At 39.0% G+C, this 19,230-nt stretch overlaps 1 protein-coding gene across 1 annotated transcript in view; it reads right to left on the reverse strand.

Annotated features, from left to right (window-relative positions):
• The window catches only part of IPO5 (importin 5), a 41,926-nt gene extending 26,498 nt beyond the window's left edge, over positions 1-15,428 (reverse strand). The window contains exons 1-6 of the mRNA XM_045810954.2: positions 15,269-15,428; positions 8,961-9,041; positions 6,306-6,498; positions 2,948-3,050; positions 1,776-1,872; positions 1,455-1,559 (exon numbers count right to left, since the gene is read on the reverse strand). Of these exons, the coding sequence (XP_045666910.1) occupies positions 1,455-1,559; positions 1,776-1,872; positions 2,948-3,050; positions 6,306-6,498; positions 8,961-9,041; positions 15,269-15,358 (669 nt within the window). The 5' untranslated portion in view covers positions 15,359-15,428. The remainder of the gene's footprint in view (positions 1-1,454; positions 1,560-1,775; positions 1,873-2,947; positions 3,051-6,305; positions 6,499-8,960; positions 9,042-15,268) is intronic.
• Positions 15,429-19,230: the final 3,802 nt, after the last annotated feature.

A 19,230-nucleotide genomic window follows, 5' to 3' on the forward strand; every position in this document is an offset into this window, starting at 1 on the left:
CTCCCAGGAGTTTTCTTGGTTGTCACAATGACGGAGGAAGGGTAAAGGCCAGGGTTCCCAGATATCTCGTATTTGTGACACAAATGCTTCTGAGGAACTCATATGACCTTATCATGTATCTCACATGATCGTAAAAGTCAGACACTTCTGAAAATGTAAAACTCATTTATAATGATGAACCTAAAACCTAACTCACAAATTATTTTTGGTCTGGTTTTAATGTACCATGACTCCTCCTGCTTCCAAATGTAAATACTGTAGTATAAATCAAGAATGAATACATACTTTGTTTTGTCCAGATCTTTACCATTTCTGGAAATCAAGTCATCAATACTAACAGCATTCGTGGTGTTTGCCTTGCCAATGATCATCTATCAGTCCACATGTTTAGCTACCGTGTTTGTATATGTCACTTAAAAATCCCCTAGTCTATGTCTTTCATTGTAGTCATGCCCTACCATTTATAAATTGAAAAGCATGCCATTTTATGGTTTATTCCTTTCTTTTTATTTCTTCTTTGTGTTAACTTAGGTCAACATATTTGTATTTTTAAAACTTGTATGTGTACATAAGCATGTTACCAATGCATTTCAAAATAGAATATGCATTTATTACAAAATATGGGTCTAACAAATTGCTCTAACTTACCCAATCTTATTTAACTTTCTTTTTTTTTTTTTTAAAGATTTTATTTATTTATTCAACAGAGATAGAGACAGGGAACACAAGCAGGGGGAGTGGGAGAGGAAGAAGCAGGCTCATAGTGGAGGAGCCTGATGTGGGGCTCGATCCCATAACGCCAGGATCACGCCCTGAGCCGAAGGCAGACGCTTAACCGCTGTGCCACCCAGGCGCCCCTCTTATTTAACTTTCTGATTGAGGCAGAAGGTATCCTTAAAATAATAACACTCTTGGATCCAATAGTGACAATTAACCATAAACTGTTCACTTTATAGTACAAACCGTTACAAGCCCTGAGCTTAAGAATAAGGAGTGCTGTCCAATTTGGGTTTGAATCATGTTTCCGTAACTTACCAACACTGTGATCTTGGGCAACTTTCTTATCTTCCCCTCTTTAGTTTCTCCTCATGTAAAATGGGCATTACATTTCATAGGTTATTTGGTTGATTCTATGACAATAACTTATGTGATTATATATTCAATAATAGCCATAAATTGCCTTTATCATTGCATTTTATCATGTTATAGAAAAATTTTGAAACCCTAAATATTTTAAGAGACTATGAGTCTATGAAGGGCAAGAGATTAGAGTTCAACAGGGACAGAGATTTATTTTGTTCACTGATGAATCCCTAGCATCTAGTGCCAGCACAGAGTAGGCAACAAATATACTGAATAAATGAATGCACGCTAGAGAACTCTGATGAGTTCTTTAAAGTCTATAGAAAACCAATAAGGATATAATTGTCACTTATTTCACACTGTTTTCTTACCTGTAAGAATCCAGGTAACAAATCTGCAAAATGTTTGAACAGAGCAACATTATGCTCATTTGCAAGTATAAATGCAGCTGTCGCTCTAGCAGATAATGTCCTGATCTAAAATGAAGACAGTAAAATATGTGAAACATGAGAAATTTTTGACGGATGCAGGTTCAAGATTTCTTACTCAAGATGAACTTTTTCTTCATCAGTAAAACTAATATATTTTGAAGTATTAAAACTAAAGACATTCTCCAAATATATAAATTTCTTTCACAAGTTAAATGTTATATTAAATTAGGTGTTAACATTAATGGCATTGAAATTATTTACCGATGGATGTTCCTGATCTTGCATACACTGAACTAACATCCGTTTGATAACGTCTAAATAGTGCTGCTGTTGGTTCCCAAAAATTCCAGGAAAATTCCTAAAAAAGATCCAAAATGACATTATATTTTAGTGAAGTGTCAGAACATCTAATGCTCTAATCTAACCTTATACATCAGCCTGACCCAAGTGTGCATTAACCTTGAAGGCTGAACATCATCTACCCATCCTCCCAGCAATCCTCTTTTGAGGTTGGGCGGATGGCAACAAACAGAGCAGAGAGGATTAGGCTGGGAGCAGGGGCAAACCAGGTGCGCACACACTACTCAGCAGCCAATCCCAGCCCTATGCTTTATCCTTATCACTCTGTCTCCATAGGAAGGTGACCTGGAGTACAGGACAGGACAGGACAAAAGGAAGTACAAGGTTTCAGATGGCAGTGGCAGTAACCGTGCTGCCTGACAACCTGCTCCTGGGCTCCGTCAGTGATCAAGGCAGTCCAAATTCTGCTCTACTGTGGTTAACAATTACACTGAATACTTTCAATGAATTCTCCACTGTGCATTACCAATATAGGTAAGATACATCTAACTAAAGTAGAAAACGGTGTAATATCTACCTGTACCCTCCTCAAGGCAGATCCCATTTTTAAAAATATACAATTTTGAAAAGTTACACATCCAATTATATTTTTACCAGAGAACTGTAGAACATGGACAAAATTTTTCTTAGTGCAGATAATCTTAATTCTAAACTTAAACCATTTGCTTATTAATATAGTTTATTAAAATACTGTATTTTCATGAAGTTTGATTATAGAAGACCCAGAAAACAATGGGGATTCACCAGCTTTTCTTTCTTCTTCAAGATTTCATCACTCAAGTAGCTTTTTAAAAGATATATTAATATTTAGTAATGTCAATCTCCAATAAAGGAGAAGAAACTGTCATGGAATCATAAAAGACAAAAAAACTGCAGAGAACTATTGTGTACAAAAAATGATTATAAAATGAAATTAAAAGTTTTGTGTTTTTTCAATTTTACTTCCAACACAAGTACAAAGCTCATGTAAAGGCATTATTTAAGTCTAAAAAGTCAGACTAAAACAATCAATTAAAATGTGCTTTGCACATTATGACATTCAATTTTTCGGAAAATAAGATCCATGTATGTACCAGAAAATGTGAAGGGCAGCTTCCCGCAGTCCCATGTTTTGAGAGCTCACTGAATCAAAAAGGAACTTCAAACCTTCAGGCCACTGGTTGTTGCCATCCTCATCTAAAAGTAAAGAAATCCAGGCACAAAGCGTGTAAAGCCAAACTTCAAAAAATGAGGGGTAAATCTTTTCATTTCATAAGCCTCAAAGTATGCAGTAGTAGAAAATGTCACATGCTTTATATTTTTAAAAAATCCTAATAAAAGTAGGTTCTTTAACCACAAACATGGCATTCTAATCTCATAAAAAGCAACTGCGCTTTTGGGTTACATAAGCACAGATATCAGCAGTGGCTATTTCTAAGGAGCAGCATTTGGGGGAAAGGCAGCACTATGACTTTGGTTAAATCTTCTATTTATACTATTGCTATTAAAGAGTTTATTTTTTAAAAGATTTTATTTATTTTTGCGAGAGAGAGAGAAACAGACAGTGTGTGAGTGGGGGTGGGGGCAGAGGGAGAAGCAGATACTTTGCTGAGCAGGGACCCCGAAGTGGAACTTGATCCTAGAACCCTGGGATCATGAGCTGAGTTGCAGGCAGACGCTTAACCAACTGAGCCACCCAGGTAACCTTGTGGGTTTTTTCGTTTTAAGATTTTATTTATTTATTTATACTACTGCTATCAAAGAGTTTAAAAGTAGGCAAAGTTAATATTTGGTATCAAGGTCTTGAAGCCAAAACACTGTAAATACTACCTTCAAACCGGAGAAGGTCCAGGAGTGGGAATCCCAGGGCCCAGAGCAGTACTCATAATATCAAGGTGTTTATTTTTAAACAAGATTTTAAAATAAAAAATTTTTGTGGTACTTTGTAATAAAAATGAGTGACCAGAAAAATCTGTGCCAGTTAAAGGACTCACCAATTATTCTGTCACAAAGAATTTTAAGAGTTGTAAAAATTACAGATGAGTTATGTATGCACTTTTTCTTTTTAAAAAATTTCCCTCCACATTTGCTGAACTTTTTTGAAATGACAAATGTGCTATTCAGCTGAGGTTAAAAAAAATACCCTTAATCAGTTCCTTTAACACAAAAGATCGTGCTTGGGGGTCAAGAGGAATGAAAGCGTTATTTAAAAAAAAAAAATTTATGGGGAGAGCACTTTGAAACATTTTGGAAACATTTCCATTATTGTGATTTTGAATTAGAAAGAATATGTCACCTATAAAAATTCTTACCTGCACATTTAAAAAAACTTGAAAAGAGATTTTCTAGGCTACTTAAAAAATTTCAAATTTAAAGGTTTCAGGGGGTTTTGAACTTATTTAAAATAAAAAAATTAATATATTTCCTATTTTTAAGAATTGGTTGAGATCAATCAGCTGACGTGAGCAAGAATTTTGGCATTATTGATAGTGGAGATTAAAAAATTAGTGTCATACCCTAATACCCAGGAATTGCACTGCTAGGTATTTATCCAAAGGATACAAAAAAGTGGATTCAAAGGGGGCACGTGCACCCCAATGTTTGTAGCAGCACTATCAACAATAGCCAAATTATGGAAAGAGCCTAAACATCTATCGACTGATGAGTGGATAAAGCTGTGGCGTAACACACACACACACCCTAGACTATTACTCAGCCATCAAAAAGAACAAAATCTTGCCACCTGCAACGACATGGGTGGAGCTACAGTCTATTATTCCAAGTGAAATAAGTCAGCCAAAGACAGACAAATACCATGATTTCACTCATATGTGGAATTTGAGAAACAAAACAGATGAACACAGGAGAAAGGAAGGAAAAAAAGATAAAAACAGAAAGGGAGGCAAACCATAGAGACTCTTAACTATAGAGAACAAACCGAAAGTTGCTGGAGGGGAGATGGGCTGGGATAGGCTAGATGGGTGATGGGTATTAAGGAGGGCACTTGTTGTGATGAACAGTAGGTGTTTGTATTTAAGTGATGAATCACTAAATTCTACTGAAACCAATACTATACTATATGTTAAGTATTAAATTTAAAAAAAAATCAGTGTCATGATTTACTAATAAGCACAACCAACAATATCTTATCCTAGTGAGGTATCCTTTTCAATCTTTAAAAATGCTGCCTAAATGAACTAAGTTTAAAATCATATCTACGAATGGGGTGCGCCTGGGTGGGGCAGTTGGTTAAGCATTTCTTGGTTTCAGCTCATGTCATGATTTCAAGGTCGTGAAATCAAGCCCTGCATTGGGCTCTGTGCTCAGCGCAGAGTCTGCTTAAGATTCTCTCTCCCCGGGGCGCCTGGGTAGCGCAGTGGTTAGGCATCTGCCTTCGGCTCAGGGCGTGATCCCAGCGTTCTGGGTTCGAGCCCCACATCAGGCTCCTCCACTGGGAGCCTGCTTCTCCCTCTCCCACTCCTCCTGCTTATGTTCCCTCTCTCACTGGCTGTCTCTCTCTGTCAAATAAATAAAATCTTAAAAAAAAAAAAAAAAAGATTCTCTCTCCCCTCTCCCTTTGCCCCTCCTCCGCCCACACTCTGTCAGTGAAATAAATAAATCTTTTTTTTTTTTTAAAGATTTTATTTATTTATTTGACAGAGAGAGAGACAGCCAGCGAGAGAGGGAACACAAGCAGGGGGAGTGGGAGAGGAAGAAGCAGGCTCCCAGCGGAGCGGGGAGCCCGATGCGAGGCTAGATCCTAGGATCCTGGGATCATGACCTGAGCCGAAGGCAGATGCTTAACGACTGAGCCACCCAGGCACCCCTGAAATAAATAAATCTTAAAAAAAAAATCGTATCACTGAATCTGTCATAAAAATAACAAAGCATATTCAATTACATTAATATTTTTAGTGTGACCAAAAAGGGTTCTGATTGTTGGTAAAATGTATTTTTAGAGATTTTCCTTTTATTTCATTGTTTAAAAATATTTGGAGGGTATTTCATAAAGTACATAGTACAGTGGTATAGTAGCCTATGTGTATAATTTACTAATACACAAATGTAACCGCAAAAGCTCCTGGAGTCCACTCATTTTTACTTCTGTTGGCAAGTTTAATCTACAAAGTAGGTTGTAAGTTCACTGTGCTTTCAAAACTTTACAGATAAAGGAGTAAATAAAACTAACAATTTTTAAGCAAACTATAAAATCATTTCTCCACACAGATGTTTTGAAAACCAACAGGTAGGTATTAGGACTATACCGCACAATCATCTGTAATTTTTGGCTCTAAATGCAGAATCCATAATCACTTTCATTTCGAACAAAATAAATGGTACTCAGGTACTTGCAAATTTTCCTTTAAGAAGACTCCACTTTAAAAAAAAAAAAAAGAGAGGATATACTCATTTTTTTCTATAACATAATAACAAATGTATCTGCATACACACCTATTAAATTCCTGGCCAGCTCTGCAGCAATATCACAAATTTTTTTCCTCATGCTAGACTGGGTTTCCATTTGAATAATCATCAGTAGTTCACTCTTGATGGCAGTCTGAACATCAGAAGGAAGAGTTGGATAGACTTCATCAAATGCAGAGGACAAAAGGCGTCTTAGGAGAACGGCAGCCATTTGTCTAGCCTATAAATGGATAATGTGGTTAATAACTTGGTGTCTTACAAGAGAAAAAATTTCCAACAAACTACATTCAGTCCATTGATGTACTGATACATTTTACGATTCTATTTTTACAATTCATTTCAAAAGCACTTAGATTTTTTCTAAAAAATAGGTAAACTACACACAACTCTAATCACATTAGCCTACTGTATAGAAAATGCTACCCAAAGCTATTTTTTGTTCAAAGCTAAGGAAATGCCCCTGAACACATCAGATTACAAATAGGAAACATCTTAGCAATGATAAACCTGTCTTTAATTTCTATTTTTAATATTCTTTTAAGAAAAAGAAATTAAATTATAAACCTTTCCTACTTCTCCATCTGGCTCTCATTCTAGTGTACCTACTCTTACTCCCAGCCTGGCCTGTCTCGCTGTATCACATCCCTTTCACTAGCCTCCTAGATAACATGCTATCAAATCCATTTATCTTTATGCTTCATTTGAGCAAACAAACATTACAGGTTTCTAATGCCTAAAAGTGCTAATTAATCTCAATGAGTATATTCTTATTCCATTTAAAAATCTGTAAAATATATTTAAGTTTGGCATTTTCTGTATAATATTCCTTTAGATTATCCGAAGACATATACCATTCTAAAATTTTATCATATTAAATCAAAAGGCCATTGAAACTATTAAACCCAATTTTTCATATTTTCTTTCATTTCTGGGCTGTAGCTACTCATTACTATAATCAGTCTGGGACTGTGACCAACAAAAAGGAGTTAAGCTACACAAAAAAAAATGTGCCAATTTTTTTCTCGAGTCACTTTTCACTGAATCTTTTTATTTGAATTACTTTTGGCAAAGAGCAAACTTTTAAAGAAATCTTTAATGTTCTAGAAAGGATTCAAAGTGGTTAAAATCCCTGTAAAAGTAGTTCAAGTTTATGCAGTTCTCACACTTACATTGACAACTATGAAGCCACAATCAAGATCCTGAGGCTAGTTCACAATCATCTAATTCCTAAATCAAATCAAGATTTAAAAAGGGTTCAATATAGGTTTTTAAAAAGTAAAATTCAATAGTTTTTAGTAGTATTTATTCTTGGCTTTAAAATTTGTTTCATAGTGGGTGCCTGGGTGGCTCAGTTGGTTAAGTGTCTGCCTTCAGCTGAGGTATGATGCCTGGGTCCTGGGATCGAGCCCCACATTGGGCTCTCTGCTCAGTGGGGAGTCTGCTTCTCCCCCTCCCTCTGCCCCTCTCCCCTGTTCATGCCCTCTCTTGTGTGAGCTCTTGCTCTCTCAAATAAATAAAATCTTAAAAAAAAAATTGTTTCATAGCTAACTTGATTCAATCTTCAAGAATTAAAATAGCCAACTGTTTTTAGAGATTTAAGTTACATTATGTTTGTTCTTCATATCTGACATTCATTTGGAATTAAAGAATATATTATAAAGGTGAAGAAGTGCCTCCTGTCATCTATTTTTAAAAATTGGGGCACTTTTATACTATTTTCTAAGCATTACCAAAGAATATCAAATTGCCAATAAACTAATTGACCACAAGTAGTCTGGTGTAATACTATGTGGAAGTTTAGTGTGACTTCATTTCCATCATATTTTAATATTAGGTAAAGAAGTCTCACTATACAAATTCTTTTTTTTTTTTTAATCATCTCTATGCCCAATGGGGGGCTCGAACTCATGATCCCAAGATCAAGAGTTGTATGCTCTATCAACTGAGCCAACCAGATTTCCCTCACTTTACAAATTCTCAATTCCATGTTTCATAGGTGGAGCTGGTTTTCTAGACTTGGGATATTTTGACACCTTTTCCAAAATAAAGAAAATATTCACTTAACATTCAATATATATAAGGATATTACTTTTGGGAAGAAAAAAATCCACTGCTAAATGCAGAGAAAAGCAGTAAGAACCAATAAATTTGAATTTGGTACAGTAACAAGGTCATTTGCTAAAAACCATGATTTACCAAGGATTCACACCAAAGTGTCTCTCTGTTCCTAAACATCTTTAGCACATATGCTTCACTAACTAGAGATGACTATAAGCATAAAAATTTTAAAGACAGACAATACATATTTTCTCAGAAACATTTGGCAACACATTAAAACACTGAATGAATTAAATTTCCTCCTTTAGAATGAACTGTTTCAAGGAAGAAAATTTTTTTATAGCCACAGAAATCACTTAAATTTAATAATTTTTATGTAATTACTTAAAAACCGTTAGCTTAAATATCCTGGACACATCATCTGACACAGAAAAAAGAAATTTCATTCTTAATACAGGGTACTCAAAAAAACGGTAACGGCAAAGTAGCTTTTAGCAAATACTAAGTTCAAAGTTCTGGTAATATCTTTGCAGTAAACAACAGTTCTCATTACCCACACGGACCACCACCTAATACCCAACTTGTTTTGTAAGAATGCCATACTCTCAAGTACTAGAGTAGTACCTCCTCGGCAGCTGTCGTATTTCTGATGGCCTGTAAGAGGAATGTGATCTTTGACTGGCCGGGGATATTCTCATAGGTTTCCTACAGGAAAAAGAAAAACATTTAAGGGTTAGAGTACGTTAAAAAATGTCATGAGCACATGAGTGAAAGAAATGAAATGAAGACTGGGAAAGGTCCATGCATGAGAAATCATGTTATCTAGGTCTGCTGGTAAAATTCCCCCCAGGACACAAAATACATTTCAGCTGGTTAGGAAAGAAAGGACGTCCAGACAGTGACTTTCAAGGTCTCTTCCACCTCCAGCTCTTAGATTTTTCTAATGTATGTGCACATTTTCCCAACTTTTGCTTCTCTGATGAACAAAACTCAAGGCCAAAGAGGGCCAAAAAATTCTTAAATGTGACCTGAGCTACCATGCAGTAAAGTAAGTGCTCAGCTAATATCCCTTTACATCATGGAAAACTACTTATCTTGTCAACATTTTCTAGATCAGATGATGAAGAATTGGTTCAAGTTACCACTACTTACAACCACCAGAGACATAGCTCAGATGAAGTAAATCCAAGAAAGGGAAAGAAAGTATTCAAATTCTTTATGCTACCTTTTCTTTCAAGCAATGATTATACTAAAACTTATATACATAAATAAATGAATATGGCCAGGAGAAACTTGGCCAGGAGACTTTAATGTAATTTCTTTTTTTTTTTTTTTAAGATTTTATTTATTTATTTGACAGAGATAGAGACAGCCAGCGAGAGAGGGAACACAGGGGGAGTGGGAGAGGAAGAAGCAGACTCACAGCAGAGGAGCCTGATGTGGGGCTCGATCCCAGAACGCCGGGATCACGCCCTGAGCTGAAGGCAGACGCTTAACCGCTGTGCCACCCAGGCGCCCCTTAATGTAATTTCTTTAATACTATTTTAATAATAATCTAGCAATCTAAGTTTTGTGACTCAGGGCACTTCTTTCCTTCTCCATGAATAATGTAAAATAAGAGCAAATTGGTTAACAATAAAAAGTTGACACCAATCAAAAGACAGATTGTCAGAGTGGATCAAAATACAAGATCTAAATATACGTTGTCTCCAAAATAAGTTGAAGAGAAGCTTAGATTCATGTGCACGTATAAGAATTCTAACAATAGCGGTCTTTTACTGTGGAAAACACATCAGTCTTTGAAATATACTTGGAATTGTTTTCCCCAAGAAGACACTTACCTTGTCTGTTCTCTAAGAGCCACCACGCCTATAACCTACTTTGTTTCTCCGGACAGAAGTGACAAGGACAAAGGAGCGAACACAGGGTCTCCCTGAATCCACATCTTTATTATAACTTTTATTAAGTGCTCTGTGGCATCCCTGAGATATTGACAGATAAGAAAATAAAGGCTCAGAAGTTAAATGACCTGCCCAAGGTCACATAAAATAAGCAGTAGAAAGAACTCTGGTTTTCAGAGGCCAGCTGTACTCAAAATCTCCCTAGCACTGAATGCTCTTTCTGGGTTTCACTCCTGGGGTCCGTCTGACTACCAACCAACCAGTTCTATGTATGCAGTAATATCCAGTTTTCAAACTTCTCAAACATCTCAATCCAAAGAATACATGTGGGGAAAAGGAGAACTCAAAATCTTCTGATAACCTCAACTTCTTCTCAAGTACATAAGCACACAGGAACACAATGCCAAAAACTGTGACAAGCATTTACAACTGAGAGACGACGGTCTGAACTTATGTATACAGAAATGAGGTAATTTATGTAGAGATATTCATAAGATGATTGCAAAAATAGATATGTACCTTGAGGTTTCTCACTTAATCTTTATGAATGCAACTGAAAGACCGATATAGATAAAATAATAAATGCCTTTTTATTCTTTGTATCAAGCCTAGCCCCTAATGCACTGTAGATGCTAAAAATGTTTAATACTCTAATTTCCAGTGGTCTAAATCAAGTTTCAGAAAAAATATTCTTTTTTTTTTTTTTAAGATTTTATTTATTTATTTGACAGAGACAGCCAGCGAGAGAGGGAACACAAGCAGGGGGAGTGAGAGAGGAAGAAGCAGGCTCCTAGCGGAGGAGCCTGATGTGGGGCTCGATCCCAGAACGCCGGGATCACGCCCTGAGTTGAAGGCAGACGCTTAACGACTGCGACACCCAGGCACCTCCAGAAAAAAATATTCTTTACTAGGATATCATTCTCAGAAAATCTTGCCCAGCTGGGACTATTAGTTTGATAGTTATACTATGCTAATTCTAGTAGACACTTACAAACATTAAGTCAAATACTAAACTCTATTCCATAAGGAACTAAAGTCAATGGAGGAATAGTATGAGTGACATCTGACTCCTGAGAGAGGGTTCTCCCCATTTGTTATGTTCCACTGTGGCAATCCAGATATAGTATTACATTTACACCATAACACTGGTCAAGGATAATAGTTTGGCAAAAAGAACACAGCCCTAAAATCAAGTTATTAGCCTAAACAGACTGAGTTCTACCAAAACAGGGATGGTATCTCTTTCTCCTTGTATTCCCAGCACCTAGCAAATTGGAATGCAGCAAATACAAAGAACATATATATAAAGACTATATAAAAATACAAAAATCTTTCTAAGAATATCCCTAACACTAGGCCAGGCAGGTTCAGGGAATGTAGCCAGTGTTGTGGCAAACAGAATTTCAACTTCATCTGATTTCACCATGCGCAATCAATGTAAAGATTTCACCTCCCCCTTTCCTGCTCACAAAGAAGAAATGCTAATAAGTACTTATTTCACTCATTCCCTAAGTATTTATTGTGAGCCTACCTTGCATATGAAGAGGGGACAAGTTTTACCTAGTACAACTTTTACCTAGTAAACATCCTGGTTCCTCAAAAATCAAGTATATTTTTCAATGTTACCTTCCTCCAATTAAAATCTCATTAATGAAATTCTGTATTAGAATCAATGAAAAACAAAGTCATTGGGAAAAATAAGAATGTAGAATCCATGCATATGATTATTAAAATACTTAAGCTTATGTCATATAAAAATGCCTAGTCATGAATGCCATGGACATTCAACTTTGTATTACCTGTCAACTACTTATTCAATTGTTTATTCATGTTATTGTATTTTGAGACTTAGGGGCACTGAAATCATTTCTTCAAGCATCAGAAACATTTTTTGTAAAGTTAGAGAAAAAAAATCCTTGAAGATTTAACAGGAACAAAATATAAAGCCCACCAAATGGTTTATACAATAGAAGTTTTAAAAACTTTTAAAAATTTTGAAGACCTTTAATGTTTTCAATATATTACAATAAAGTCTTCTACTGTACTTGATTTCACATTTGAATATAAAACAAGTCACCTTACTCAACAGTTTGGTATTCGTATCAACTAAGTATTTTTATTCCGACGGAGTAAATTACAAAGATATTTACCGACCTTCTGCCAATTCTTTAGTTAAAAAAAATTTCTGTATTTGCTATATCAGACTGTAATACTCAATTTAATTTAGTTTGATTACTTATAAACAGCTCATTTCATAAGGCAAAAGAGGGGGTCTTAAAGTACCATTATATGCAGCTATTTATTTTTCAAATAATATTTTGCTTTCTTAAGAAGCTCTATTTACAGTCCGGCTTTGTGTTATCTGAGAAAAGGAAACTTCGCCTCTAACATTTACCCTTTTTTGGTGTCAAATTAAGAATATTCTATTTTATAATACCTAATTTACATATTAATGTTTCCGGGATATACAAAGAAAGTAAAAATGTACTACCTGAATGATAGGAATAGAGACTAACAGTACAGTTGACCCTTGAACAACATGGATTTGAACAGCACAGGTCCACATATACTTGGATTTTTTTTTCTTTTATGAATCCAGGACAGTACTGGAATGTATCTTCTCTGCTTATGATTTTCTTAATAACATTTTCTCTAGCTTAGTTTGCTGTAAAAATATAGTATATAATACATATTACATACAAAATATGTGTTAATTGGCTGTTTATGTTATTGGTAAGGCTTTCAGTCAATAGGAGGCTATTAGTTAAGTTTTTGGGGAGTTGGGGGTGTGGGCTGGTGTCCCTAACCTCTGAGGTGTTCAAGGGTCAACTGTACTTTTCAATTGTTCTTTATGAGAAAATGTGCTGAATGCTGCTAACTATCCCCAAAGTGATGGAAGTGATAAAAGATTTACAACAGGCACCAATTGGAATTCAAGCTGAACCAGACACTGGTATTTAGTTCAATAGAAGAGAGATTCCCCACTAGGCTTGACAATAGAGACTTAAGCAACTGGAGGGAAGAGGGAGAATTAAACTCGCTTACTAATTACAATGCTGTTCTGCTTTGTAACACATGGCAATTTCTATTATGGGTTGGGATTAAGAACTTATTTTGGTGAAAAATTACCTCCAGAGTTAGCAGAATGCATTAAAATGTTTTTATAGGCATCATCACATCCCTCTGATAGGAGTGCAAATTGATGCCACTAATCAATGCACATTACTTCCAAGGACAAATGCTACTTTTAAGTATTCCACAAGTAAACCCAGCAAAGTCTGAAAAGATAAGTATGCATGTACTCCTATTTTTAAGAGGACATTGGAAACCTAATGTCCATTCATAGGAGGGTTGGTTGAGTAAATAATACATCCATTATGATGGAATACTACATAGCTGCTTTAACAAAATCTCTTATGTGGCAATGTGAAATATGTTGAGTGAAAAATCCAAGCTGCACAACAGTTATGCATATGACAGGCCCATTCATGTAAAAATTAATGTATACATTTGCACTAGTAAAGATATTTTCAGGGACTGACTACTCACAAGACACTTAAAAGTAATTATCTTTGGGGAATGGGATAAAAAACTATTTGCGCTGTTTAAATTTTTACCCTGAACACATATCACATGTATAATACATGAATCAAAAATGATTAAAGTTAATAATTGTTTAAAGTGCTTTTTCATACAGAAATGAACTTCCAGTGTATTTACTTCACATATTATAAAACCACTAAGCGTAGCCAGCATATCCTAATCTATTCAAAGTAAATATTAACAACATTGTGATTCTAAAGACATCTATAAAATTCATGAGGACAAGAGGACTTGTCCCCCAACTTCATTAGCTACATGTAAAATAAATTTCTGCTCTGTAAAAATATCTGGCTGAACATTCTTCACTGAATCTTATAAAAATCTTCAATCTCGTGGTGGCGGAGAACTCTACATATAATCAAGTTTGAAGACAGGTTCTTATAATGCACTTAAAAAAACTAGAAAGTTTCTGCCCTTGCCTTTTAGTGTCTCACATATATATCGTGGTCTCGACACTGACAGCACTAACATCAGTCTTACACTGAACCAAGTGCGTCTTGCTGCTACTTGGTAAAGGAACTTGCAGATACATCTGAAATACTGTCTCTTGAAAATATATCCACAGCTCCACAATTTGGAGGCCAGAAGCCAGAGGTGGTTTAAAAAAAAAAAAGAGAGAGAGAGAGATTCAGGTTAGATTTAATGAAATTAAAGACTTAAACATATGGTGGCACTGGCCCACTTAAACAACGGAAGTCCCAGGACATCTCAGCTATGCTATGAGACCACAAATCTCTAGAGATCAAAGAAAATTTGAAGAAAGAATAAAGGTGGAAGGTACTTAGAAAGAAACCCTAAAGGCAACTTCACAAAATTGTCGGGGGGAGGAGGGAAATCCAGCTTCCGATGTTGGGAACTAGACAAGAGAAAGAGGACTAAATGGAAGTAAGTGGAAAGGCAAGAGAAGACACATATTTCAAAAGGAGGGGATGGGGGAGGGAGGGAAAGACGGTACCGAAGAATGTGGGGACAGGGGAGAAACAGGGGTGATGGGTCAGGGAGCAGCCGGGGTTTGGGGCACCAGGAGGGCTAGGCTGGGTGGAAACCGAGGCTGCAAGGGCGGGGGAGGCTCCCACCGGGAGAAAGCGGGAAAGGGGCGAGGGGAACCCAGCGGCCCGCCCCACACCCCACATCCCTCCCCGCCGCCCGGCTTCCCCATCTGGGCGGGGGCAGCGTGTCAGAAGTGGCCGCACGTGTGTGCGAGGGGTGGCGGGGTGGTAACTGGCGCCCGGCGCCGCGGCGACAAGAGCCGGAAGGGCCCGGGGGCACGGCCGGGAGCCGCGGGCCGCCTCACACGTGGGCAGCGCGGCCGCCGCCCGGCCCGGCCTGCGCGGCCACGGCTGAGCGGCCGAGGCCCGGCGGGGCAGCGTCGGGGGAAGGGCGGCGCGCCGGCCCGGGCGCGGAGTCGGGGGCGGCGAGCTCGGTTACCTCTGCCTGTTTCCGGACCACATTGTCGGGGCTGAGCAGGTTTCCCAGGAGCAGGTAGAACTGTTGCTGCTCCGCCGCGGCCGCCGCCATTGCGCTAGGCGTGTGAGAGAGAAGGAGGGAGGGGAGACAGGAGCCGTGAGGCGCGCTGGCGGGCCGGCGGGAGGGGTGGGGGCGGGCCCAGCGCGGGGACCTGCACCAGCGGCGGCGCGGGACTGGGGGGGCCGGGCGGGAAAGGGCGGGGCAAAGGGGAAAGGGGAGGATGGGGCGGGGCCTCGCGACCCCTCACCCCGCCGCGGCCTCCAGCGCCGGCGTCTCATTGGCTCTGGGCGCGGGGGGCGGGGCCGAGGCCGCCTCCTCCGGGGCCGCGCCGATTGGCCACGCACCCTGCAGTGCCGTCACTGGCGACTCGCGGCTGGTAGCCCTGCTTGTCGCGGGCGAGGTGGGGCGGGGACTTTGCCGGCCAGCTGGGGCCTGGGGTGACGTCGGGAGGGTGGCGGGAGGGGCTGGCCGGCAGGCCGCGCCGCGCCGAGGGGCGTGAGGTCCGGCTGGGGAGGTGGGGCCAGCTCCAGAGCGCGGGAGATTTCGGCGCCGCGGGCTGGCCGGCCTCCTCCTCTGCCGCTTGTTAGCCCCTCCCCGCGGCCCGAGGTGTGCTCCCCAGCTCTAGCTTCCTAGGTCTCTGAGACCCTAAACCCCCACTCCCCGGGGAGGAGCTCCTTTGAAACCCACTTCCCACTTAAATTCCACTCCCGGGTTCCCAGATTCCTCCATCTGTCAGACCCTCCGACCCCCCACAGGACTATGACTCAGGCCGCCCCTTCCTCCCGCGGTGCTCACCAGTGACTCACACCTTCGGCTTGTCCGGGAGAGGTGTTACTCAGCCCTGGCCTCTCCCGCCAGGCCTCGCCTCCCCAAACCAGGGTCGTCCTGAGTTGTCCACATAGCACACATGCCTCCATCCCCTCCCCACCCAGGATCCGAGACTATTCCCTTGAATTCCTTGTTTCGGGGTCCCGTTCTTTCAATGATTGGGAGAAGTTGAGAGAGATAACCCCTCCCTAAAGCAACCCTGGTTTGCAGGGCTGATCTACATGTTTATTGATTCCTACCGGTACTGAGGGGCCCAGAGACCCGATTTCAATGGCATAGACAATACACCCAATCTTCCCTTTACTACTGGAGCTGCCCAAATCGGAGAAGGCAATGTTCAGATCAAAGGGCACTTTTCCTGAGCCCCGACCGAGTACAGCGTTTTGAGGTAAGGGTGATAGTGGAGAAAATAATTCATTTTTGCCTCAAAAGGACCCTGGTAGGGAGGAGGTTCCACATTGGGTGAGATGGAGAGTACTACACTTCTGGCAGCCTGTAGGAAATTTAATTACCTATCGACTATCCTGAAGTTCTGCTCTCTAGAAGTCTACTTAAAACATTTGCATTTAAGTGTATGATTTTAAACGTTAGCTGTATATTAGAATCCAGGCCAGTACGTCCAGAATCTCTGGGCTGAAGCCCCAGGATCGCTATGCAATTGTGATTGCCAGCCACGATCTTTTAAAGGATTCTAATGGATTGGTGGAGAAAACTCCTGTAGAAAGTTTTAGCTGTATCAGTGATGAGTTCTCTACAAGAGGTCTGCAGACCTATCTTTGTAGAATTGATGTTTCTTAGATGTGACAATTTGTTTTTCTTGTGACACATTACTCCTTTAAAGATAGACCATTATGTAGATTAATTTGGGGTAGGTTTTTTTTTTTCTCCTTGATATTTATTTATTTAGGTCAGCCATGGTCATGTCTGGATTGTGAGGAGGCTTTTTCCTCACCCAAGATTATTAAGATTTTGGGAACTACTTACCAAAACCATTTTATGACTAGGTTAACAGTGAAATAAAATGAACTGTCCAGAGACTTGCTTAGGGTATGGCCTGATCTCCAGTTACTTTTTAACATCTGTGGTACGTGTTTTATTGGCAATGACCCTGTAGATTATATATATTTGTTTAATAATTATTAAATTATAGAAATTCCAACGTAAGTCTACAGATAAGTCAAGATAGGGAGCTTGTTTTTTGGTGAGGCAAAGCATAATCTTATTATTTCAGGTTACAAATAAGACAAGTTAATGGCGACATCAACTGCTAGAATATGAAATGTCAGCCTAGCCTTATTTTAATATTGTAAGTATCCAATCAAAAGGGAAGGAGATTTTTAAGGGTAAATGAATAAAGAGATCCCCAAATGGCAGAAATTCCTATAAACTTGGGGTGAATATCAGCCATCCTGACAATTGAGACCAGTTGTGGTATCCAGGAAGCGTCCAAAGTGGGAACTGCATTTTCAACAGCAGGCCTGCCAGTTTGGAGAGTTCCTAATGCTCAGCCTTCTGGGAATTTATTGCACTTAGAAACCCATTTCCCATGGAGAGAGTCCTGTTTGTTTTATGAGTATTATCTCTCCATAAGAAAATAGCTCAGATATTGTATAATGGCAGCCCACAAGGATATAGGTTTATGTCCCAAGGAGATTAGATGGTGGAAGGTAAAGAACCTTGAACTTAAGTTGAATATTTAGTTTCTTACTACTTAATGTGAACTTGAGTGAGCACTTAATGTCTCTAAGCCTCAATTTCTCATCTACCAAATGGAATAATAATAACTGTTAGGGTATGATATTAATCACAGTAGTTCTGACATTAAATTATAATTGGAAATGAGATGGAGGGGTGGAAAACCTTAAGTTTTACTCACTCCCCATTAGCTGTCATTGCTTTGGGCCAGTTAACTGTGAACAGCCAGCTCCTGATGCCTTTCACTTCAGCTTATTGGACCCAACCCTACCTCTATTCAATTCTGGAGGCATATTTGCTCAGAGCATTTACAACCCCTTGTGAAAAAGGGTGAGGTTGGGGAAATGGAAGACTTGAAGTTTTTCTCAACTGGGATATGAAATCTAGGTAATTTAGTTTTTTTTTTTTTTAAGGTTTATTTATTTTAGAGATTTAGAGAGAGAGAGAGAGTGGGGAGAGGGGCAGAGGGAGAGAATCTTAAAAAGCAGACTCCCTGCTGAGCACAGAGCCTCACATGGGGCCTGGGGCTGGATTTCACAAATCCTGAGGTCATGACCTGAGCCAAAACCAAGAGTCAGTGCTTAACTGACTGAGCCACCCAGGTGCTCCGGTAATTCGGGATTTTTGGTGTTCGTTAGAAGGTACTGCACAGCCTAGTCATGACCTATTTATAATACAGGAGGCAAGTCTTAACGAGAGAGCATCAGAATCTTCAGGTACTGCTCTTGGTTTTAGGGTTTTCGTGTTAATGGAAATGGCTGGAGAAGTTGGGCTTTAAAAACCCCTGTGAAAGCTTCTCTCGGCTGGAGCAGAATTTGGTTTTGTCTGTCATTTCTGGTTTATTGGCTGCTGAACGTAAATAAAATAAGATTCTCCCAAATGAGCAATCTGTGAATTTTTAAAAGTTGCTCCAGGACTCCAAAAGAAACTCAACGACTTGTCCTGGTAGTTGTAAGCACATGTGCTCTCTGTATCACAACTTATTATGAGGGTCAGTTTAAATAAATAAATGAAAATGTTATAACCGATAACTGTATACAGATATGAGGTGATGTGTTTTTTACAGGTGTTTGTGTTCATAGTTAACATGGTGTGATGAAAAAAGTTGCCTTTGTTTTCTCATTTGTAAAAGGAATAATACTTCATAGGGGTATTGTAGAAGTTAGGATAATATTTGTAAATACTCATGGCATGGTGTCTGCATAGTACTCAATAATTATCAGCTATTATTAATTAGATGGATTTTAGGGTTAAATAAGAAATAGACCTTAGACAAGTAATTACCCTTAAAGCTACATGTGATATAGATGTACGCGTCATACTTGCGTGAGTAGAAAGTGTATTTGTATATTTTCTATTAGTCTCCCTCCCAATTATGCAGAATAAAATAGTACGTTGAT

Source organism: Ursus americanus, chromosome 10, assembly GCF_024610735.1.
Source record: "Ursus americanus isolate L20-20 chromosome 10, mUrsAme1.1.p, whole genome shotgun sequence".
Taxonomy (NCBI): domain Eukaryota; kingdom Metazoa; phylum Chordata; class Mammalia; order Carnivora; family Ursidae; genus Ursus; species Ursus americanus.